Source organism: Pithys albifrons, chromosome Z, assembly GCF_047495875.1.
Source record: "Pithys albifrons albifrons isolate INPA30051 chromosome Z, PitAlb_v1, whole genome shotgun sequence".
NCBI lineage: Eukaryota > Metazoa > Chordata > Aves > Passeriformes > Thamnophilidae > Pithys > Pithys albifrons.
The window spans coordinates 65,137,826-65,161,830 of record NC_092497.1 but is presented as its reverse complement, the minus strand read 5'-3'; the positions used below and the strand labels follow the sequence as shown (position 1 = coordinate 65,161,830).

General features: G+C 42.8%; 2 protein-coding genes across 3 annotated transcripts; both read right to left on the bottom strand.

Moving 5' to 3' along the window:
• Positions 1 to 294: 294 nt before the first annotated feature.
• CDC37L1 (cell division cycle 37 like 1, HSP90 cochaperone) lies at positions 295 to 10,689 on the bottom strand. Of its 2 annotated transcripts, none has more exons than XM_071580016.1 (7): positions 10,497 to 10,689; positions 8,992 to 9,273; positions 6,498 to 6,588; positions 3,811 to 3,926; positions 3,404 to 3,526; positions 1,959 to 2,114; positions 295 to 1,029 (listed from the first exon to the last, which is right to left on the bottom strand). In XM_071580016.1, the coding sequence occupies exons 1-7, from the start codon at positions 10,629 to 10,631 to the stop codon at positions 928 to 930; spliced, it is 1,005 nt and encodes a 334-aa protein (XP_071436117.1). In that variant the 5' UTR covers positions 10,632 to 10,689; the 3' UTR covers positions 295 to 927. The 2 variants fall into 2 exon arrangements, with proteins under 2 accessions (XP_071436117.1, XP_071436119.1); XM_071580018.1 differs by having other exon boundaries at positions 10,521 to 10,689.
• Positions 10,690 to 19,411: 8,722 nt separating this feature from the next.
• Positions 19,412 to 22,312, bottom strand: LOC139684886 (killer cell lectin-like receptor subfamily B member 1B allele B). The gene is made up of 6 exons (XM_071581270.1): positions 22,211 to 22,312; positions 21,436 to 21,534; positions 20,978 to 21,118; positions 20,397 to 20,551; positions 20,066 to 20,175; positions 19,412 to 19,660 (listed from the first exon to the last, which is right to left on the bottom strand). The coding sequence occupies exons 1-6, from the start codon at positions 22,281 to 22,283 to the stop codon at positions 19,492 to 19,494; spliced, it is 747 nt and encodes a 248-aa protein (XP_071437371.1). The 5' UTR covers positions 22,284 to 22,312; the 3' UTR covers positions 19,412 to 19,491.
• Positions 22,313 to 24,005: the final 1,693 nt, after the last annotated feature.

Here is a 24,005-nt window from a genome sequence, read left to right as displayed (position 1 = left end):
TTCCAGTTTTTACTTGTTTGAGTTGACAATGTCAGAAACCTACTCTGCTTTAGTAGTATATGAAGTACCTTTCAAACACCACATGACATCTTACCCTGTATGACCTGTGACAAAGCTTTTTGTTTAAATTGAAGTCTTACCCTAAACCCTTGTACCTCATGTTTCTTCCATCACATACTTAGACCCATAAAGACACTTGGTTTAAAAAAAGAATCTGAAGTTAGCCTTATGAACAAGAGGAGTCAGACTCTCAGAAATTATACAACCCAACAGTCATTTGTAGACAAGTGTTGCTTACATCTTAGGACAAAACCAAGTTATATTTAATGAAGGTACAATTATTACATTTATATCCCCTTAGTAGAGGTAGAAAGCCAGTGTTTTAGTCTAATCCATTCAGATCAGAAATACTCATACCAGATATTGATTTATTGCTATTAGTGATAACCAAATTTGAGAGCTTATACTGTCAGCAAGGTAGCATGAATACAGTTGCGATCTCCAATGTTCAGAGTAAATCATGTCCACATCTGTAGTAAGACAATAGCAGATTCCACTGAAGAATCTGCTGCTTCTTGTAAACATTGTATTTGTGCAGAACTTTTTAATTTCTAAAGTCTTGAAAGGCAAGGTTAGTAGCAGAAAACACATCCAGTTTCACATTCAGCAATATAAGAACCCTGCTCTTCAAGGTCAACCAAGAACCTAGCAGCAACATTTTCGAACAATATTACAAATTTTTCTGAATTACCAACCCTTCAAAATCCCTTCCCCCTAAAACCAAACAAAAAACAACAAAAATCTGACACCAAAAATAAAGTGCAGTACCCAGAAAAATAAGTGTCAAGAAAATAGCCATGTTTGTTTCTTTGGGAAAAAAAAATGAAGGGGAAAAAACAAAAGTACTTGGCCTCAGTCTTAAGAGAACTATAATGTGTCCATCATTTTTGATTCTTCTTCATCTTTTTGTATCACAGAGTTCAAACTGCAGACATCTGTGTTTACGGAACCTTGTAGATCTCCTGTGTTCTGCAACAGATGAAAAATTGACAGTTTAATTCTCCACAACTATATATATGGAAGGAGAAAGAGAGTGACTGAGAAACAGAGAGACTTTAGTTTAAGAAGACAGTTTGTGTTGTCCATCTTATGATGAGACGAATTTGCAATAGTAAGAAAATAAGTTTTGAAAAAATTATCAATCAATATTATCTCGCTGTGTCAAGAATTTTTAAAATTTGCTGGAATAGCTTGTATTTTGTCTTAATATGACTTGCACCTAATGCACATTTACTTAGAATTCAGCGGTTTGATCTTAAATGAGAGATACTTTAATTGAATTGTTTCAGGTAAGTACTTTCAATTGTGACACTTTCCCTAACACCTTATTCTTGACAAGCTTTTAAGCTGCTTCTTCATTCCAAAATATGGCATAACTAGAACTGTAAAAAAGACCTACGTATGTTCACACAAAAGGACACTTTCCCTAAACTTCACTTCTCTTGCCCAGAGAAGTTGTGGGGCCCCTGAACTGTTCAAGGCCAGACTGGATGGCACTTTGAGTAAAGTGGTCTAGTGGAAGGTGTACCTGCCATTGGCAGGGTGGTGGGAACGAGGTGAACTTTCAGGTCCGCTCCAACCCAAGCTGTTTGACGATTCTGTGACTTACCAGAATGATTTAATGAATAGGATTAGTTACCTTACATTGCTTGTGGCAAAGACTCTGAATACAATTTTTGCATCTGGTCAGTTTTATCACGTGAGGTTTATTTTAGGCATGAAAATGTAAAGGTACTGAACAAACATAGCCTTGTGTATTAATAATACTGCATGCTACATGCCAAGCATGTATCACAAGTTCTAGGAATAATTCTCTTTATATCACAGAAAAGTACATTTCTCAAGGCAGGACCTAATCTTACTTTAGTTCAATTAATTTCTAGAAATAATAAACCTACCTGTAAAAAAGATGTCCGCTCTCCTACACAACCAGGATTGACATTGAGATCATGTAGTAACATAGTTTGAAAGCCATGTGATTGTGACCAGATTCTCACTCTTGTCTTGAATGCCTCAAGTTCATTTTTAAAGGCCTCAAAATAGCCTTCACCTGTCTGCAAAGAGAATAATGCAATATTAAGAGAATAATGAAATATTTGCAAGTCAGCCACATTTACTTTTGAGTTGCACACATACACAGTGCTGAAAAAAACCCCATGCAGTTTTACTATCTTTTGGGGAATAACAACTGTGAACATCTGACGAATATTAGTCAATTTAAAATTACATTTCAGTGGATTTCTTTTTAAGACAATCTGTAGCATTTATATGTAGAAGTAATTGATTTTATCTAAGGACATGTAAAACTAAATCTAATTCTAGCCTTCCATTTATTCCAACTCAGAAGGTACCCTTAGAAGAACAGGTGCTGGTTGAAGCCCTCTGATCAAAAAGTAAGGTACATTTTAACTGTGCTCCTTTAGGTACTACTAAGATCTATCAGTCTTGAATAACTGAACAGAGTCTCCAGCAAACCACAGTCTCAGTTTTCCCACATTTCTGCTGCGTAATTCAGGATTGTACTGTTTCAGTAATGAGAAAGGGACACTATTTTGGGCCCCACTGTAAACTGCAGATAAAATGGAAAGTAGTGACAATACATAAGTACACTTTGAAATCACAAGAGTAATTAGTAAAAAATCAGTCCTTAAATTGGTTTGTTGTTGTTACTTAGTTATTATTTGTCTATAACACCCTTGTTGTCCCCCTGTTCACCTTGCTTTCCATCTGGGACAAGCTTTCATTTTAAGAACTGGAATTAAAATAAATTATTTTGTCTGGAAAATAGAATCATAGAATTAGTTGGGTTGGCAGAGACCTTTGAGAGCATCAAGTCCAACCCTTAATCCAACCCCACTTTGATTACTAGATCATCCAGTCTCATCTTAAAAACCTCCAGGGTCGGAGAATCCACCACCTCTCTGGGCAGCCCATTCCAACGTCTGACCACTCTCTCTGTAAAGAACATCTTTCTGATATCCAACCTAAACCTCCCCTGGCAGAGCTTAAGCCCATGCCCTCTTGTCCTACTGCTGGTTGTCTGGGAGAAGAGACCAATCCCCACCTGGCTACAACATCCTTTCAGCTGGTTGTAGAGAGTGATAAGGTCTCCCATGAGCCTCCTCTTCTTCAGGCTGAACAACCCCAGGTCCGTCAGCCTTTCCTCACAGGACTTGTGCTCAAGCCCCTTCACTTCAAATAATTGCTAACAAAACACTTTCCCATAAGCCTAAGTCAGTCAACAAATTATACAGTCTCATATGGTTAGAAGAAACCTTCTCTAAAACTCTGGTCTCTTGCCCAGCATCAAGAGTTTCTTAAGTCATTACCGAAGTTGACTTACTTTGGCTTTTTGGAAAAAGAGACGAAAACATCCCCTTGGATCCACATTACAGCTTTTGGCAATTTCTATTATAAACTGCATTACAACTGCTTGGTGTGCTACTTGCTCCATCAGAGCTCTTTTCTGGAAAAAAAAAGGTTTAAGTTATGAGTTAAACAAGTTTCCTGTGATTATATTTCTAAAATTCAGCATAATTTGGTTTTGTTCCAGTTCCTAAACAGATGAGAACTGATGCTTACAGAAGGAAAGGGACTTATAATTTGCTATAACTAAACATATGTGACAATGCGCTACCAATAAAGTAGAGAGGTGAAATGAACAGTTAAACAGCTGATCAAGTTGGTCACCTTTATCACAGTGCAAGTGGGAGACCGTACACTTTCAAAGAAATTTAAATCTCTTCATACCTGCTCAGCTTCTAGATGAAAACACCACAACATGAGATATCTAGATGTCTCTTCACATACAAGGTATGGGTGATCAGACAAAAACCTTTGACTATCATCCCATCTGCTCAGCATGCCTAATAAGAGAAACATAATTAAGATATTTGAATGAGATAAATGATTTAATGCAGCAAGGGACTTACTTGCACTGATACCCCAGTAACAACTTTGCAATTCACTAACCTCAGAATGACAGTATGCAGCTAAATTTGGGCATTTTATTTATACATCTAACCAGTGCTGAAAAAAGCATTACCAAAAGGTATAATTAGACTCTGAAGATACTAAAAGTAGACTATAACAGTCATGTATATGTAGCAAGTTATTTTTAATCAGTTCTCCTACACAGTAACAAAGTGGTGTGGGTATCTGTTAGTTACATCATCAAGTACCATAAGTGGTTTATGGATAGAGATTTACATTCAGTGATTCTGACAAACACAAATTCTTTACATGTTTGCAAATAAGAATGCAAAGAACAAAATCTGTAATCTGTCAAAAATTAAAGTGCTTCTAAGACATGATTTGCTAGGTTTTTAGAAAAGCTTAAATTAATGACACGAACACCTTGATCTCAAAAAGCAAAGCCACATCAGTATTGGAAAGTTAATTGTAAATTTGAATTGTGGTATCATGATACTATCTTCACATATCAAGCTGAGTTTAAAAATCAGAACCCAATACTGAAACCACTTCTTAAAATCATCCTTCAAGTATCACTGACTCACTACTGGCAACACGTATCAGATGTACAGCTTTATCTGTCTATCAGCGTATCACTGTAACTGGGCTAAAGATAATTCAGTGGTAATGACCCAAGCTAATCTTAATTCTAGCAAACAAATGCCTACATAGAAAGCAGTAGCTAGTATTTCTTTTGACTGTTTTAAAGTTATTCCAGGTAAGTTCTTTATTGCTTGGAAGCCAGAGCAAGATTCAGAAACAGGATTCACGCAATGTGCCTAGCGAAGTTCACACTGCCCCTTGGCACCACTTAGCGTGGAACAAGAGACTTCAAAAAGCATTAATGTACTGTCACTTTTTTACACTGGACTCATGTATTTAAAATTAAAATAACAACACATCTTTGAATTTATGAAGAACAAAAAAAAATTATCATCTTCTTTAATAAGGTTGCTTCTTTAATAGTTTAATCTGAATTTAGATAAGGAGTAATTTTGCCCAACTCTCAGCTATGAAGCCTGCAAGAAAACCTCTTTTTTTTCTTGTTGAAGTGCTTGGCAAGGGAGGTGTCTTCTGAATTCACTATCATTACACTGAACAGTTAATGTACTTGAGAGAACCTGTGCTTATTACTGTTATTTGCATTCTCTGACAGCGTTGTGCCTCAGCTTGGTACTTGCAAGCCTTGCTACAACTAACAGGGCTAGGAGCCCTTGCCTTAGAAGCCAAACAGCTTGGTGAAAACAAGTTTGTAGAAAGAAGTGAATTTTGCCAACTCTGCTCTGTTCTTGATTGTTCTGGAATCTCAAATATGGCTACATCATACTATAGTCTGAAACCAGCCTGTAACTAAGAATGGAAAGCTCTTCTAAGAACTATTAAAATTTCAGATTGCTGTACAAGATCAGCTTTGTGCTTAATTGGGTTCGACAATTATGACAGAGCTGAAGTGACACCTAGTGGATAATTAAGAATAGTTTCAAATGTGCAGTTCTGTGCACATGCATTCTCAGTAGGTGCTTACAAACATATCCATTTAATCAAGCATTACCCTTGTAGCTTAACAGGTGCCAGAAAATCATTTATTAAAAGGAGAGAGCTATGGACAATCCTATGTACTTTTATATATGACTTATATTTCCATGAATGTCCCTGCCCTTTCCCACTGCACAGCAGAAAAAGTTGCTAAAATTGTAGTTTTCATGGCTTGTCCCGGTTTTGTCTGGGATTAATAATAATTGTAATGGAAAGGAGGCAGGGAGGGAGGTGGAGAGGTGAGGGAGAGGAGGCATAGGGAGTGAGAAAAAGGGAGGGGAGGGAGAGAGAGCAATAAACACTAAGAGGAACATGTGATGCTCAATACAGTTTCTCACCATTCCCTGGCTGACGTCCATCTCATTCCTGAGCAAGGACTGGCCCATCCCAGTCAACTCCCTCACTTATATACTGGGTATGATGTTCTGTGGTGGGGAACATCCCTTTGACCACTACAGGTCAGGTGTCCCAGCTATGCATTCTCCCAGTTTATTGCACACCTGATGTGCACCTGATGTCAGAGCATAAGTCACTGAAAAGTCCTTGATTTACAGTAAGTGCTATGGAGCAACAGCCAAATCATCACATTATCAGCATTATTCTCACGATGAATCCAAAACGCAGCATTGCATCAGTTACTGAGAAGAGATTTAACTATATTCCAACTGAAACCAGGACACTGCTTAAGTTCAGTTGAGTATTAATCTGTAATTTCTTTTTTCAATTAGAGTTCTTGTTGCTCACAGGAACTAACAAGTTTCTTCAATTAGCACCTTATTTCAGTTTTAAACTAATATCTGTACTGATAAAATAAAGCTGAACAGTCTCTTATCCAGGTCTTTCATTTGTTAGCATTCATTCTACACAAGAAGGAGCAAACTAACACAAATACTGTATGGACTGCAAAACGTTTGAAAAAACAGACTCACCAAAGTGTCTAATCTTTTGTTCATGTTTTTGCATAAGTGGTTCAGACACAGCTTCATCTTCTATTTCTTTTGTCTTTTGATTAATAAAACTCTGAGAAAGAGAAAAATTGTACTATCACAGAAACTCCAGACATACTGTTTAGGGATGCAAATGAGTACTGTATTTGAATATATTATTATTCAACGGGCTATGTTCTAATATTAGAGTCACAATTAGGAGATGTGCTAACAATTAGGAGACTGAAATGAAATTGTGAAATCAAAGCTGAGATTCTACTATGAAAAGAACTTTGTGCTAAATACTCTGTATTACAGTAGGCAGAGGCAAATTAACAGTTTCACATATTGGGGTGGATGGGACATCTAGGGATCACAGTTTCACTCCTCCCTGCCATAGACAGGGATATCAATCTTCCACTGGATCAGGCTACTTCAAGCCCCATCCAGTCTGGGCTATGCTGCTTCCAGGGATGGGGAATCCACAACTTCCCTGGGCAACCTATTCCAGTGTCTCACCGCACTAATAAAATTTCTTCCTTATATCCAATACAAATCTACTGTGTTTCAGTTTAAAGCAATTCCCCCTTATCCTATCACAACAGGGCATGATGAAATAGTCTTTCTCCGTCTAAGGTTCCTCTAAGTATTGAAAGGTCACAATAAGGTAAATAACGGCTCCCCAGCAGCCTTCTCTTCTCCATGCTGAACAACCCAAACTCTCTACACCTTTCCTCCCAGGAGAGGTGCTCCAGCCCTCTGATCATCTTCGTGGCCCTCTTCTGGACCCACTCTAACAGGTCCATGTTGTTCTTGTACTGGGGACCCCAGAGCTGGATGCAGCACTTAAAGGGGGTGGGTCTCACCAGAGAAGAGCAGAGGGGCAGAATCCTCTGTCTTGACTTGTTGGTCACGCAACTTTTGATGCAGCCTAGGTTACAGCTGGCTTTCTGGACTGCAAGCACACACTGTCAGGTCATACCTAGATGACCGACACAAGTTTGATCCTCACTTCTGGTAGAGAAATGTCATCCAGAACTGTGCTATTAGTGCAGCTTGCTTACTTTCAGGAGGCAAACTAAGAAAAAAAATAATCCAACACAATCATAGAATGGAAACAGAATAGTCTGGATTGGAAGGGACCTTAAACATCATCTATTTCCTAATTCCCTGCCATGGGAAGGCCAGTCTAATGGACCTTTCACTAGACCAGGTTGTTCAGAGCTCCATCTGATCCTGTCTTAAACAGCTGCAAGGATGGGGCATTCACAGTTACTCTGGGGAACCTGTGCCAGTGTCTCACCACCCTCACAGTACAGAACTTCTTCCTAATATCCAATCTGCCCTCTTCCAGTTTGAAACTATTCCCACTTGTCCTGTGACTAAATGCTCTTGTAAAAAGTCTCTCTCCATCTTTCTTGTAGGCTCCCCTTAGGTACTGAAAAGCTACAATAAGGTCACCCTGAAGTCTTCTCTTTTCCAGGCTAAACAAAGCGAGTACTCTCACAGCCTTTCCTCACAGGAGAGGTGCTCCATTCCTCAAATCCTCTTGGTGGCCTCCTCCAGACTTGCTCCAACAGGTCAGTCTCCTTCCTGTGCTGGGGACCCCAGAGCTGGATGCAGCACTTCAGGTGGGGTCTCACCAGAGCAAAGGGGGCAGAATCACCTCCCTTGACCTGGCCACACTTCTTTGACTTTCTGGGCTGCAAGTGCACATTGCTGGGTCACGTCCAGCCCCTCATCCACTAGCACCTTCAAGTGCTTCTCAGCACGAGTGCTCTTCATCTGTTCACCATCCCCCAGCCTCTACTGATACCAAAGGTTGCCCCAACCCAGGTGCAACACCATGGATTTGGTGTTAAACCTCATGAGATTCCCATGGATGCACTTCTTGAGCTTACTCAGGTCCCTCTGGATAGCATCCTAACTTTCAGGTGTGACAACCACATCCCTCGTCTGGGTGTCATGTGCTAAGGGTGCACTCGATCCCTCTATGTCATTAATGAAGATATTAAATTACACTAGTCCCAGCATGAACCCCTGAGGAACATCACTTGTCCCTGATGTGTGTTGGAACTCTTGAGACATTGACCACTGCCTTCTGGATGCCACCATCTAACCACTTTCTTATGAATCTAACAATTGACCGAATTCATGTTGTGGGGAACATGTCAAAAGCTTTACAGAAGTCCAGATAAATTACATCTGTAACCCTTCCTTTGTCCATTGCTGTAGTCTCTCCATCACAGAAGGCCACTGGGTTGGTCAGTCAGGACTTGCACCTGGTGAAGCTGTGCTGAGTGTCCCAAATCACCTCCATGTGCCTTAGCAGAGCTTCTAGAAGGGTCTGTTCCTTGAACTCCCAAGGCACAGAGGTGAGGGACATACTATGGTTTTGTGCTGTACTAGACACAGAAGATGCTCAGAGACTAGTAATAAAACAGAATGAACAAAAGAGCCTAGCACCTTTTTCCATGCACACAGATATGGGTCATACCTTATTAAATACTTCCTTACTGACAGGATCTATGTTCCATAGATTCTGTCTTTCCCTCTGGTTTAGTGCTTCTTCTTTTCTTCTCCACTCTTCCTCTCTCCATCTCAACTCTGCAGCTTCTGTCCTCGCTTGAGCAGATTCCTGATCGCAGGATTCTGAATTATGCAGTGCTAAGCTACCGAATTTTTGCTGAGCTTCTGCTAGGTTCCACGTGCATTCTACAGAGTGCTTCACGAACTCTCTTTCTTTTTGGCAGGCTAACTCAATCCCCTGGCTGTATGTCTGTGAGGAAAATCAGACATGCTATTTATGGAGGGAAAATTGTCAGTTTACAGTTTATATAGAATCAGACTGGCCTATATACCAAAGTTAATAATAATGCACCTGGAAGGCACCTTAGATATACAGCATTATATGAGCAAGAGTGATGAAGCATGGCATTGTACAGCTGTCTTTTTTAGAAAAAGATTCTCAATTCAAGCCTGAACTTTGTTAAGTGCATTTTAAAAATCATTGATCATGTACTGCTATCAGTAAAAGTCTCCAGACTGTAAAAGTACTTCTGACATAGCTGAAACCCCTCTGGCTATCTTTAGGCTGCAACATTAGCAGCTGCCAAGTGTGACAATACTATGAATATACACTTCTGAGAAGAAAGAATCATTGTGATGATGTCAGATCACAACAGTAAAGTAACTGCTGCTGCCTGCATTCCAGAATGGATTAGTACCTAAACATATGGCCAGTATCTTCTTCCCCTGAACCAGCAATGCAAGTGAATTTAAGTTACCAAGTGGCTGAGGCCCAGCACAAACATACGCTCCTTTTGGTCAAATCTGTTGAGGAGGTCACCACTCACAGCTGGGAGACAAAAGTGACCTCTTAAGCAACTCTGCCTGTACTACTTCCATGCGTGTACTGGGAATTCACACTCAGTAAGTTAAGAAATTATTCTCTATAGCATATGCCATTCCTTTTCCAGCAAGAGTGAAGAAAAAAGCATCCACATGCATTAGTTCCTCAGCCTTCCAGTGTCACGTTATGAGATCCGTGGTGCTGGTAACTTCTGGTAGGGGCACATGTAGGGCAAGCTGTGAAAGATTATCTGAAGGAAACTTTAAGGCAAGTACATCAAAGTTTTGTCCCAGCTTTGTTTCGGAATTACAGCATTTTTTACTTCTGCAATAACAAAAGAAAACCCCACTGTTTGGAAAAGGAACGTTATGGCAGCGTCTTGCGAGAGCACACGGAATTCCTGACGTGTTTATAAATCGCCGACTTGCCCTGGCCAACAGAGAGACACATCGCCCGTGTATCTTCTCTTCAGGCTCAGGATGCGAGGATAACTCCAGCCCAGCGCCTTTCCCGTCCCTTTCCCATGGAGGAGCCGCTACCCACGGCGGGGGCCCCGCCAGCCCCGCCCGCCGAGCCCCGGCCGGCCCTCCCGCCGCGCCCGCACGGTGCCCGCGCCCCTCCGCGCTGCCTGCAGGGCCGAGGGCCCGTACCCGGCGGCTGCGGCTCGGCTGTACCTGCACCTCCGGCGGGCGCTGGCGGGAGGCGACATCCTGCGGCCGCTCCTCGCCGTCCGCCGCCGGGCCGCCGCCGCCGCCGTCCCGGGAGCACGGCAGCCACAGCGCCATGCCAATGCCGTCCCGGCGGCGCGCCCGCCTCGCCGGAACTGGGGCACGGCACTTCCGCCCATGGCAGCGGGGCGGAGTGCCCGTCCCCGGGGGCGGCACCGGGGCTGGGCCGCTGCTGCTGCTGCTCCGCCCCTGCTCCAGGGGGCGGCACCGGGGCTGGGCCGCTGCTGCTGCTGCTCCGCCCCTGCTCCGGGGGGCGGCACCGGGGCTGGGCCGCTGCTGCTGCTGCTCCGCCCCTGCTCCGGGGGGCGGCACCGGAGCTGGGCCGCTGCTGCTGCTGTTACCCCGCTGCCCCGGGGGGCGGCACCGGAGCTGGGCCGCTGCTGCTCCGCCCCTGCCCCGGAGCTGCCCCCGCAGCGGCCTCGGTCGTGCGCTAGTACCTGACCCTTACCCTGCCCCTGCTTCTTCCCTGCGCCTTCCCCTGTCTCTGGCCGTGACCCCGCTCCTCCCCTTCCCTGCCCCTCGTGCTGTTCCTGCCCCCGCCCCCGCCCCGCCCCTTCCCTTTTCCTGCCCCTGCCCCTGTTGCTGCTCCCTGGCCCTGACACAGCCCCTGTCCTGTCACTTCCTGTGTCACTTTCCCTGTCCCTGCCCTGCTTCTGTCCCTGGCCCTGTTGCTGCTGCTGCCCTGTCCCTCTCCCTGCCCCTCTTCTTGCTCCTCTCCCTGCCCCTCTCCCTGCCCCTCTCCTTGCCCCTCTCCCTGCCCTTTTCCCTGCCCCTCGCCCTGTCCCTTTCCCTGCCCCTCTCCCTGCCCCTTTCCCTGTCCCTTTCCCTCTCCCTCTCTCTGCCCCTTTCTCTGCCCCTTTCCCTGTCCCTTTCCCTGCCCCTCTCCCTGCCCCTTTCCCGGCCCCTCTCTCCCTGCCCCTCTCCCTGTCCCTGCCTCTCCTGTGCCGGTGGAGGGGCGGTCACGTCCTTGCAGGCTGTCGCACAGCGCTGTCAGACTACACGTCTGTGGGGTACATACAGGTGTATATATATGGACCGTCAATCCTAAGAGCTCCTGGGGTGCTGTCTGGTTGTCAATTGCTTGGATCTCATTTGGGAATGGAAGTTAGCATAAAATGAGGCCATACCCTTGCAGTGAAGCTGAAAATGTGCCCTGGTTGTAGCCCTAATTTCTCACCTATGTGTTATTTAGATCTTCCTCCAAACAGGAGGCACTGACTGGTTCTTAGGAGTCACAGGTATACAATCTACTAGAAAGAGTGTGCAAGGAAAAGGTAAGGTGAAATGGAGGGAAGGGAAGAAGCTTCTTGCTCTGTGATGATTATTTAATGAAGAGAATGGTGCTGTGGCACAAATGGATACTTGTATGCTGGTCATAACACATATAAGAATAAAAATCGTGGTTTTCTTTCAGTCATTCCTTTGTAGGAATCAAATGTTTCTCTGTGTGTAATGTTAAGGTCTATGAAATCAGTCCCTGTTACATGGGATGATAAAAGTCAAAAATATGAAACGAGAGAACTCCCAGTGATAGATGTAAAACTGGTACCCTTTTGACACTATCAGTAATAAAGCCAAAGGCTAATGAGTCCCTTCTGAGACAGGGCACTGCAAATTTGGACTGATGCACATGTGTAAGACTGGACTAAGGGACATCATGTGAGTGATCTTTTTCTTTCCTAAGGTTACATTTCCTGATGTGTTTCAGGCTAAGAAACACAACATTTTCCTCAGTTTTTGTGTTTTGATCACCACCCTTCTTCCTGTTTTCCCTCTTTTCGTCTCATGAGATTTACTTTGAAAAGGTGATTTTCATTTGTTGGATGGCTAGGGCTAAAAATGGATGTTTCAAGCCTTTTACAAGCCGTAATTAATCCATAGTCTTATTTTTCTGTACAACTGATAAGTTATTCTTGTTTCACATGTATCTCAACATAATAAGATGCAGTCTTTAGTCCATTCCTGGAATTGAACTTAACATTTCTTTAAGATGTTATGATCTGGAGCTTTGACAGAAGTGGTGATGAGAGGTTGTCTCTCAGATGGACAGTTCACATGGCAACAGTGTATATGAGAGTAATCGAATTTATTTTGATTCACATATGGTTGTTCTGGAAGGATATGATACCTCAATTCTAACATGGTGTGTTAGGTTGAGTTGGCAAAATGCCAATTGCCCAACACGGAAAGAAAATCCACCCCCCTCACCAAGGGAAGAGGAGGGAGGAAAAAAACCCCCAAAACCTGCAACAGCCAGTTTGTTATATTACACAAAATAGAGGCAATTGAAAACAGAATATTATGTAATACATACATATACACAAATGTGAAAAAAACCAAACCAACAGCAACAACAACCATTAAGTCACCCACCCAACAATACAGACCTCCCCCACCCCAGCTCACAAAAATAATCCCTGCTAAGGATGCCCGGCAAGAGAGGAGAAAACCAACAACAAAAGGGTACTTCCCAAACCAAACAGCTGTGAAGTGGTGAATGAGGCACAGTTTCCCCAGCAGCAGTGATAGCAGGTCTGCCCAGTAGCTGGACATCAAGGGACTGAGACAGGCACAGCCCACAACTTCTCTTATACTCAATTTTGACATCAAAATGATATGAAATATCTCTTTGGTTGCTTAAGTCAGGTGATGTTTGACCCTTGTAATGTACGTAAACTCTCTAGGCCTGCTGAAACTGCTATCATCTATTCAAGATTTTTTGTCTTTACAGCAAACATGTGATGCAAATGAAGGTTGAAATAAATCACAGATGAGTGGTTCTGCTGCCATTTTACATGTCACTCTAGCACCTGGAACTGGTGAGAATAGGAGTGATGCCATTGAAAAACAGGAATGGAGCAAGTTTAGAGCAACACTATGTTTCTTCTCTATTTGCTGCTGAGTCTTCTCCATTCTTTTTCAAAACACTTTTGCTACCTGTGCATTTCTCCAATATTCTTTACATCTGGCTCACAAGAGACCTTTGTTTGAGTGGCATGATTGCTTTTCCCTTGTGGTTATTATTGACACAAGGCAGTTCAATGCCGCCCTGACATCTGATCCCATCAGATCTCAGACGGTGAGCAGGGTCAGTTTCTAAACTACATGACCTGGTACACGTTGGTCCCCTTATATGTTGCTCTAAATTGAGCCCTTTGACCATCAGCCTCTACCAGCTCCCCTCAAGTCAATTACATGATTCTTCCATTCTTTGTACAGTCCATGTTCTGACATCTAGTGTAGCACTGGCTAACTTGACTGCCTACTTTTTATTTTTCCATTATTAATTCTTTATTTTGAAGACTGTGACAAGTCATTTGTTTAATGATTAAACAGTCTTTTAAAAGCCAAAATTTTATCTATTTTTTTGTAGGGGGATGGGAGCAGAGAAAGAAATTATTTATAACAATGGCCTGTCTATATTCTGTTTTATTATTACTAGTAATCTTTGGCCAGACTACAGGAGCAGATGTTTTGTTCAGTAAAAATATTTTCATCTCTTAGCTTTAATTCAGTTGGAATTCCTTTGTCCTTGTTGGCTTTCAGGTGTTTGTGCTTCTGGAGCAAGCCATTCCTGTAAAATCAACAGAAGGTCAAGCAGAAGCCACTGACTGTCCTCTTGTCCTATAAATCCATGAGTTGTCAACCACAGAGAGTTACCATCTGCTGGTATTTCTTTCATGTATGTTTCTATTCCAATATCAATAATATTAGAATAAATACTCGAGGAAACAAAGTAGAAATCTATCTTCTTTCTCCTCCATCAGTTGTCCACTCTTCTGATTCCTTTGCTATCTGTCCTCCATCCCTTTCTGTAAGGTTAGTTTTTGATTACTGTCCCAGGCATAAACAGTCAATCTATTCTATTTATTCAGCCTCATTGCTATAATCTATATTTAATGTCCCAGGTAATGTAATAACGTTTGAATTAACTCAGCCTGTGTCTTCAGGTAACAGGCAAGTAAATATTTTTCCACATGCTGATTAATTTGAGACTGTAAAGGGTATTAGTAGATGTTAGTTTTATGCCATGCCCCCAGCTTTCTCTTCCTTGTAAATTTAAGGACCTACTCCAATGCTATTTCCTTTTTACTCCATCATTTTGTTAGGCATAGATTTGATGAGAAAAACATCACTTTTCTGATTAGAATAATTGGATAATTTGTTATGATCAGTCATGTTTCTTTAGTTTTTTCCCCCTAATTTTCTTATTTTATTTTCTGATAGCTGTCTGATTTGCTGGTGACATTCAACTAGAACATAAATAATAATGTAGAGTTCATCTTGGCAGATGGTCTTCTTCAGGCTTCATATTGTGTGTTATTGTAAGGTAGGAAAAAGGCGAAGAAACTGAATAGCAGATGCGTGCTGTTGTTGAGGTCACTGATTATGGAGCATTCGTATATATTCTAAAATTGTAGGCAATTAGTTAAAATTGTTTATTGTTCTGTTATGGCAAATTAAAAATATACTTTATGTTCCCTGTGTAATAAATATTGCTTGTACATTTTGTATTTGTTTTTCAAAATGCTCTGCTTCAGTTTCCTTTCTTCCCCTTTCTTCCTTGTTTTTGCTTTTAAGGGTTACTCTTACAATAAAGGATAATTTGTGATGTCATTGTTGGTTCAAAAACATCAGTGATACTGAAAAAAAGGATGCAAAGACTAAATTGAGAGAAACTACTATTATCTCTACATAAAAGCCAAGGCAAAAAAAGGGGATGTGGGTTAGTACAGAGAATGATCATCTTCTCATATGATTGCTTTCGTGCAAGCTTTGTGGATATCACACTGTCAGGTGTCTGGGTGTAGTGTATAATCTTGGTTTGTCCCCAGGGTGTAGTAGATTTTTTTCTGCATGTGTTAGGACAGAAAGGCCTATTCAGTAGAACTCTGAAAGGGATGAAACTATTTTAATTAGTGCCAAAGAATATAATAGTCTCATCAGCATATTCTGGTCCTATGGAACACCTGTTCTTTATTCTGTATAGGACCTACATGTCTTTATGACTCAAACTACAGGTGTTTTCTTACTTCTTGATGTTGTCATTTGGCTCTGCAAAAATATCCAGCTTAGAGATTTTACTCACTTTTTGTACAGTAGGCTATGTTGTCTTCTTTTCACTTTCTAAATAAAAAAAACTATTCAGTAAGACAAACTACATTCCTCAGGAGGCAAACCAGTGCCTGCCTATGTCCTTGCAACATTAGAAGCCAAACCTTATATGGCAAAACTGAATATTGCCTTTCTTTCTGCGTGTCAAAAATTCAAAGAAGAGTTCCTGGTTATTCTGGGGATCCATTAGAAAGGCAAGGCAATGTGACTAGAAAAGATGAAACTTGGAATAAACACGTTAGTCTCATTATTAGCTTTTTTTGAAAATTGCCTACATTGTACCATTGTTTTGTTTGGAAACTGCCAATTGCAGGGTTTGTTTTCAGTCTGATTAGAAGTGAACACATGTCCTTCCCTCTGTGAAGACACAAAATGCATTCAAGTAAAGGCAGTAGCAGCTTTTGTAGCAGAATATCCATTGGGATCAACTTAATGTCTCATTTCAGGAAGGCAAAGCCATTGCTGTATTTTCTAAGCCAGATACTTGACAGTGTACTGTATAGCTTGTCTCCTGTGCTGGGAGCTTATGAAAGTATCTTCTATCTGGCTGTGCCACCTATATGGAGCAGTGCTGACCTCCTTCAGTCAGAACATTTAATGGGCTTCTGAAGGAAGAGAAGGACTAGAGACAGGTGTGGTGTCAGGCTGAAAAGTACTTTGCTATGGTAACCCAGAATAATTCATCTCCCTCCTCCGAGTATGTAGAGTCTCAAGCACATCTTCTCCTGTTGTCATGGTAATCTGGGGTACTTAATTTCTTCCCATCTGCATATGCAGATTCCCTAGCACATTTATCTTGTGATGGTAACCCTGGATAGCTTGCTTCCCCTCTCATCTGCACCCACCTTTGTAGACAGGCATCAGTGTAATGGGCAGCTGCTGATCTTGGAATTCAGACTGCAGCACCGGTACTACATCAGTGAGTTCACTAGTGGCCAAAACAGGACTTTGCACATGTATGTAAGGCACATCAGTTAATCAATGCAAGTTTTATTATCTACGTCTGCAGTGCTATCCTTTGAACTGTACCTCCAAGCAGGGTTCCTCTCTATCAGGTCCCCCCATTTGGTTAGTGTTGATGTACTAGGGCTCCCACTATGGTAACACCATGCTTTCATTAAAGCCAAAGCTTTCACTTGCTGAGTGTTGTGCCTTGTCCCCGAGGGATTGGCATCTCCTTTTTGCTTGTAATGCATGGATACTTGCACCCTCAGTTAGTCGGAAACTGCTGTCATGCTGTGTGGTTGGTTGGCCAAACTACACAGTGTTTGTTTACTACATGCTGGCTCTTTGGAGCAAATACATTTCAAAAGTTATGGTGACTGTCTTTCAGCACTATATAATGATAACACATTTATTGAACAAACAATGGAATGTTGTAATTTCTTATCAATATTTTTTATTTCTGGAGGAGACTGATAATAATATCTAGTTCTTTTCCCAGTGAGGTGACTCCTGGTCATACTGAAAACAGTGAAAAATCAGCTCAACTAAGATGCAGCATCCTGTGTATAAACACATACATTATACACATTTTGTAAAATATGCATTTTGCTTGCATGACGTCCTCTGTCACAGCTTTAGACATTCTCTACAACATAACCATGTAGTCTGCCTTCCAGCTTTACAGTCCTCTCCATCTCCCAAAATTTTCCCAGCATCAAGAGATGTTTCTCAAGCAAAACTTGCTTCAGGGTTGTCTCGCTTTTTTCCCTAAGCTGTGATCCAGGCACCTGGCTCCTTCCTCAACTACACCATTCCTGAGCATCATCCCCAATTCTCCCAGCTTCTAGGAACAAAAGTAATAAATCCCATTTTCCTGCTTTTTAGGACTGCTCACACATCTCACTTGGCTTTCTCTTTTTCAATTGTCTTTTGGAATCCTGTTTCCCTCACTTGGATTTCTCCAGCGTGTGCCCAGACACCTGGCTTGGTTTCCAAAGAAAATGCTATTATTTTTCTGGGGTGGAGGGCAGTTAGACCACCAGTCAGGAAAGCTGCAAGGCCCTGGGGCTTCACTGGCCATCATAAGCATCATGGATGAAATGGTAAGATCTGTGCTCGAGTCTCTATGCTAACACCAGGACAGGAAACATGAAAGAAAAAAAAAACCTGTATTAAAGTTAAGATTCCAGCCCCAAAACCTGCTTGGCTCCAAACTGTACCCAGTGCTGTAGCCAGGAGCAGATACTTTGGGGAAAGCACCATCTCTGTTTGGAGTAATTGACAAAGGTGGGAAAGAAGAGGTAGGGAAGACAAGACAGGCTAACCTATAACATTTCTTTACAGATTTTCATTATATGCCATAAAGGCACAGCAAAGCACTGGCTTGGGCTACAAAGCAAGAATGGCAGCTGGTGGTGGATGGATAGCACAGCTCTCAGCAATGGGTTGGTCCCTCTGTCCATGTTGGGTACTTGAGGTTGGCACATGTGGCAGGTCTCCATCTTAGTATGATTAGAAAGGGTCCTGGGGTGCCTGTTGCATTGCTGCTCTCACTTTGAAGGGATTTCTTGGTGGGTCTGGAAATGATCCATCCTGGAATGTGGACCTTGTCCTGACACCATGACCCAGGCTTCTGTTGGGAGGTTTGGGATGGACCAAGGATGCTGCACAGCAATCCCCTATTAGATATCCTCAGCCAAACGCTACCCCTTCTCTCCTAGAGAATAACTCCCAGCTTTTGTTCATGATTTGCAGATAGTTTTCCTCTTTTCCTCTTCTTACTCTCCTGAGCATGTTGACATTGCAGGTTTGAGGTGCAGAGTAGTGGGCCATGTGCAGAACTGAACCAAGGGAGATTCAGCTCATGCTTCGGCCACACCAATAACACCTGAGTCTGCAGCAGACCCAAAAACTATGTCCTCTGGAAGGGAAAAGTGAGAGACCCTGTAAATAGACTGACCAGCAGATGGGGGAGAACTGAGCACAGCTTGCTTTGGTAAATCTCTACATGGGAACCTATCACCAGCACATATGAATTTGTATTTTCATGATGCTTTCTACAAAGACAAGCCAGATGTCCATTGCTGCCAAAGCACTGCAGCAGAAAATCTTATTGATCATTTTCTATGCTGTTTTGAAAACAGACTTTGTCTATGTCATTCAAGTGCGTAAGTTACACATTTGGGTTGAATTAATTTCAATAAATACGTTTCTCTGCTTGAAGAGGGAGTCAAAAAATGATGGGGAGAGAATTTCGTAAAAATAACAAAACCAACCAACCAAATAAAACCACAACCTTCCTCCCCAAAACCCTCAAAAAACAAGCAAACAAATAAAAAACAAAGAAAAAACCCACTCCAAACCAATAGCAACAAATAATCCCAAACAAAAAAACAACAAAGCAAAAGACAAACAAAACCCTTCAAGTCCCCAAAATCTCAGCAAAATGCAGCTGCCTACATCAGTCTGTGTGCTGACACTCTCTGTGGTGCCTGGAGAGACACATACAGGTAACATCTGTCACTCAGAAAAGCTTTTTGAATTGAGATTTGCCATGTATATGAACTTTGCATGATGTACCACTTGTGTTCTTCCCTGAGTTATTTGAATAAATTGAAGCAAACCACTTTGATAAGCTTTTATTAATGTTGACCTCTATCAACACTGCACATGAGGCACAGACCTTTCTGGTTTCCCAGCTCAGGGGCTGTGACCCCCAAGCTGGTCTTGATTCTCATGGGAAGTGGATTTGCAAATGCTGAAATCTGCCACAAAGCTGTAATGGTGAGGATGGGGTTGCTTTCACCCCAAATATTGGCAGCATCTCATGGGATGGCCATTTTGAGGTGGGCATATGTCAGATGGAGGCATCACATTTCTCCTTGCCTCCTGCTGTCAATGAGTAGAGCTGAAAAGGTTTTTTTTTGCAAACCCACTTGTGTTTAGCATCACATCTGTGAACCTCAAAGCCCTTGGCTTTCAGTGTCCCACATCCTTCGTCCATCTCCTGCAGGGAGGTGCCAAACCTGTAGAACAAAAATAGTGTTGCTTAAGAGGAGGAAACTCTCCCAGTCTTGCAGAGAAGGAGAGGTGGGGGAATTCTCCTGCCCTGTTGCCACACCATCTCATCATGGTGCAACATTTCTCCCTGGTGGGTGCCCAGATGTGAGAGGAATTGGTGTGCTCTCAGCAAGATCTGTGAGGAGCATGTGTGGAGCATGAAAAGCTGTGTTGCTACATGGGTCTGGTGGGAGCTGTGGGGTACCCTGGTCTAGTGCTGTATCCCAGCTTTTGATCTGCAGAGCTTTGGCAAGAGGAATATAAGACCATTGCATGGACGCCAACACCTTGGAGAGATGGGTCAGGGCATGAACTGGGTCTGAAAGGAAGCAAAACTGCTTTTTAGACCAACAGGCTGTGGATACACTCACATTTTGGGGTTGAAGGGTGTGTCATCCACCCATCTCCACTCCTTCTGATGTGACCTTAATCCAATCCACACTGGTGGTGGGCTTTTGCCTGTAATAGTCTTGATGTGTTCCTGGAAAACAGAGGTAACCATTTGCTTCCAAAATCTCTCTGTAGAGAGTTTGAGAGGGTGCAAAGCCACAGAGTAAATCTGACTTGTAAGGTGATGACACATGAATGTCGCCCATGCTTTGAATGCTTTCCCAAACCCTTCTGCTGCTAAGGACTTTTTGCTTCCCTACCCATCTAAATCCTACAACTTTTGGGTCCTTTTCAAGCCTTCTCTCTATTTACCTTTTCTTTCTTGCCCTGGAGCACCACCAGCTGAGAGTCCTGATTTTTGCAGCTTTTTGTGCCTTCAGTCCAGTTTCCCAGTTCCTTGGAAAGCCAGTAGCATCTTTCCCCATGGAGCTGCCAGTCCTGGGGACACAGCTGGCAGCCAACATAGGCTGAAGAGAAGAAAAAGCCATGAAATGCCCCAAAGGGAGTTGAAGGTCTTACCAGCTGAAGGCACTAAGGGCTTCCCCATCCCACATCCCATCTCTTTCCCCATCCTTGAGTTTTTCACAGGGTTTTCCTGCTCATCCACCAGATAGAAGGACGATGACTGCAGCTGGGTCACCACAAGGACATTATTGGCTGGTTGGGACAGAGAAAGGATGGTGAGGAACCTCCTTCCTTGAGCTGACCCTGCTTCTCCATGGAGGAGGCATCAGCAAAAATTACATGGAAAAGCGATTCTTCCTTGAAACACTCCTGTTTGCCAAATAAACCTTGATGGCCTCACAGCCCCAAGGGTGGCCTTGGAGGAGAAGGCCTCTACAAAGGTCCCATGTGAGCATCTCTCAGCAGAGCCAAGTGGAACTGGAGATTACCTGTAGGGCTGTCCACCTGGGGCTTGCAGAAATACTGCACCAGGGATGAAAATGTGCATTGCTCCGTCTGGTTCCTGACGTGGCTCCCAACACCTGGCTGGGGAATATTCATCACTGCTGGCTGTGGAGAGCCCTGGAAAACTTAAAGCAATAATCTGGGGTGAGAAGCTACAGCTGTTTAGGGATAAAAGCCAGAAACCTCTCAAAACCAGGTTTCATTTTCTCATATGGTTAATTAAGCAAGCCTGAAAAACAGCTTGTACCCTCCACCCCTGTTTAACAGTAATGGGGATAATCTGGGTTTACTCAGATTATCTGGGTTTACTTTTGTTTGGTGATGTTGCATGTCTGCAGGATAGCCTTATCCCCTCCAAAGGGTGAAGTGCTGAAATAAACCCTGATTTCCCTTCCCAGCTGCTCACTTGGGTGTGAGTTGTGGGTAAGCGCTGGTTACTCACCCTGCACACTCAGCACTACCACCAGGACCAGCAGGATGAGTTGCCCCAGCCCCCCGGCTTTAAGGAGGAGCCCATGCCACCATGGACAGGAGACAGGACCTGAAAGAGGCCACATTTGCATAAAAAAACAAAACATGAAAAACTTAAGGGTTCAGAGGAAAAGAAAAAAGCCCCTCTGTCAAGCTGGTGAGTTTAAGCAGAAGTTTGCATCTTCTTTGCTTCCTCCAAAAAAGCAAACCACCACTGATGAGGTCTAAAGCAAGGGCATCACTCATGGGTAGTTTCTCAGGTGGTGGAGAGACTGCAGAAACCTCAGGAGTGGCTTTGGGCACACAGCAGTGGAGCTTGGGGGAACCGAGACCTTCTGAAATTAGCTTAACTTAAAGCTCCCAGTGGAGCTGGGAGTCAGCGAGATGCAGGTCTTTCCAGCCCTCATCTCCACCAGGATTTCAGACAGCATCTTAGCAGTTTTCCTTCCCAAGTGTGTTGGCTCATGTTGAGTTTCTTGGACTTATTTTGCCTATGAAGTAAAGAGTCTTGGGAACAAAACTGTTCTTCTTCCAGATGTTTGTCAGCCTCCCCCATCCTTTCCTTGCTCTTTTCCTTCCTCTTTTCAAGCCAGGATCCCACCTTAAAAGACATTAGCCCACCCAATGTTCTCCACAATCTTGGAAACCTCAACATGGGGATGAGAAGCAAGCAAACCCCAAAGTAAACAAGCCCCAAAGTCTTCCCAAAGCTTGAAATAAGCATTTTCCCCCCAAACAGGACTTACCATGATATTTCTCAGCAGAAGAAGAACCATCTCCAAGATGCTTTAAATCAGCATAAACAATTTCCCCAGCCATGGCCACTCAGAAAGTTACAGGGCACTCCAAAAGTGACTCCGTCCTTGGACAACGTCTTGCTTGTGACCTATGTATTCATGTCTGCATCCGGCTCCAGGAAATGATACTGCCTAAGGCTTTTATCTGTTTTTTTTCCTTTTTTTAATATATATATTCTGTAGCCTTCCCTTGTAAATGAAAAGTGGTGAGGGAATGGGTCTCCTCCGGTCACATCTGGAGGAGGTGGCACACCTGGAGGTGTAAAAACACCTTTGGGTTTGATGGTTGTGCTAAACATCTGTGAAAACAGGCAGAAATTAATGAAATAATTTAAGAAAGACTTTAAATAAGTCTTTCAATAAGTCAGGGTGAGGCTGAAGCATGTAAGGTGCTGGATCAGCATGGTCGTGGACAGGTAATAAGGTGAGAAGAGGTGACATTTGGTTTTTCTTCCCCAAAACATGGGCTGGGAGTGACCTGGGATGCCTTTTGCATTGTATGACTTTTTCTGCTGTTTTTGACACAATGTTTGGCCTCTTTTATTCTGTGGCAGAGAGATCCAGCATGATCGGGGCTGCCTAGCTCATGCTCTCACCAGGAAGAGGTGAGAGTCTAGATTTCCTGTAGGCTACCACTGAATTTTATTATTTTATTTGATTTTATTTTATTATTTGATTTGATTTGATTTTGAATTTTCTCATGCAACCCCATTCTGCCACTCCTGATGTGTTCTTTTACACTATCCAGACCCATGTTTCCTCCTAGATTTAGGACACTTTGACCACTGCATGGAATGACCACCAATTCCCAGCCTATGCTGACCTTTTCCCCCTCCCTTTATCTTTGTTGTTTTTTTTTTTTTTTTCTGTTAACCTCAGGTTGTGACCAATGCTGTAGCACCTCCAAGCAACACCTTTTTATAGAGGTAAAACCAATGGTTTTTTAGTTCAGACACCCAAAAACCATCAAGAAAAAAGGTAGAAATTTGCCCCCATACCTGCCAGCAGCAAAAAATGGGGTTAAAAAGGGGATAACCCGAAAGGTCCAGAGGTTTCAAAAGGAGAAGCATTGGATAATTTTTTAAAGTTTTTACACTTGTAATTTTTATTTTGGTTTTATTATTTTAAAATTTTTTAAAATTTTTATTATCTTATGTTATTTTTATTTTGTTTTCCACCCACAGCCTCTGTTACTCTCATAGAAAGTTTTTGTGGTCAGCTGCTGTCAGTCAGCTTTCCTGCCCTCTGCAAAAGCTGCCCCTCCCATGGTGTGTGACCACTGATTACAAAAAACCCCTCAAAAATACAAAATAAATAAGGTTTTAGGATAAAACCCTTCAGCCGGGTAGCTTAATTGCAAGAAATTTTTTAAAATATTTTTATATTTAAAGATTGATAAAACTGGTTGAAGGGAACTGCACTTCATCTTTATTGAACCCTGAGGTCCCTTCTGGGTGCCTCTACACCCCAGGGCAGAGCGATTCCCAAGCAGTGCTTCCTCCTGCTGCACACCAAACCCAGCATTTTTGGATAATCTGTCCTCCTCAACTGAGAAAAAAAGCTGGAGGTGCAGGAAACGGTGTAGAAGAGGGTGCGGGGTGGAGCTGGAGGGGAACCCCTGATCGGCGAGTGAGCAGGTGGCCCTGGGCAGGCAGACCTATCGCCCTGCAGGAGGCGCAGGAAAATCCCTCAGAAAAAAACTACAAAATAAACCAAATTGATTTCTGTTTCTCTTCACAGAAAA

Coding starts and splice junctions, on each gene's coding strand:
- CDC37L1 (XM_071580016.1), bottom strand. CDS start 10,631: ATGGCGCTGTGGCTGCCGTGCTCCCGGGACGGCGGCGGCGGCGGCCCG. Junction 9,274..10,496: donor AGCCGAGCCGCAGCCGCCGG/GTACGGGCCCTC, acceptor TTTTCCTCACAG/ACATACAGCCAGGGGATTGA. Junction 6,589..8,991: donor GTAAGGAAGTATTTAATAAG/GTATGACCCATA, acceptor TCTCTTTCTCAG/AGTTTTATTAATCAAAAGAC.
- LOC139684886 (XM_071581270.1), bottom strand. CDS start 22,283: ATGGCTGGGGAAATTGTTTATGCTGATTTAAAGCATCTTGGAGATGGT. Junction 20,176..20,396: donor TCCAGGGCAAGAAAGAAAAG/GTAAATAGAGAG, acceptor TCTGTTTTCCAG/GAACACATCAAGACTATTAC. Junction 19,661..20,065: donor ACACCCTTCAACCCCAAAAT/GTGAGTGTATCC, acceptor TTTGTTCTACAG/GTTTGGCACCTCCCTGCAGG.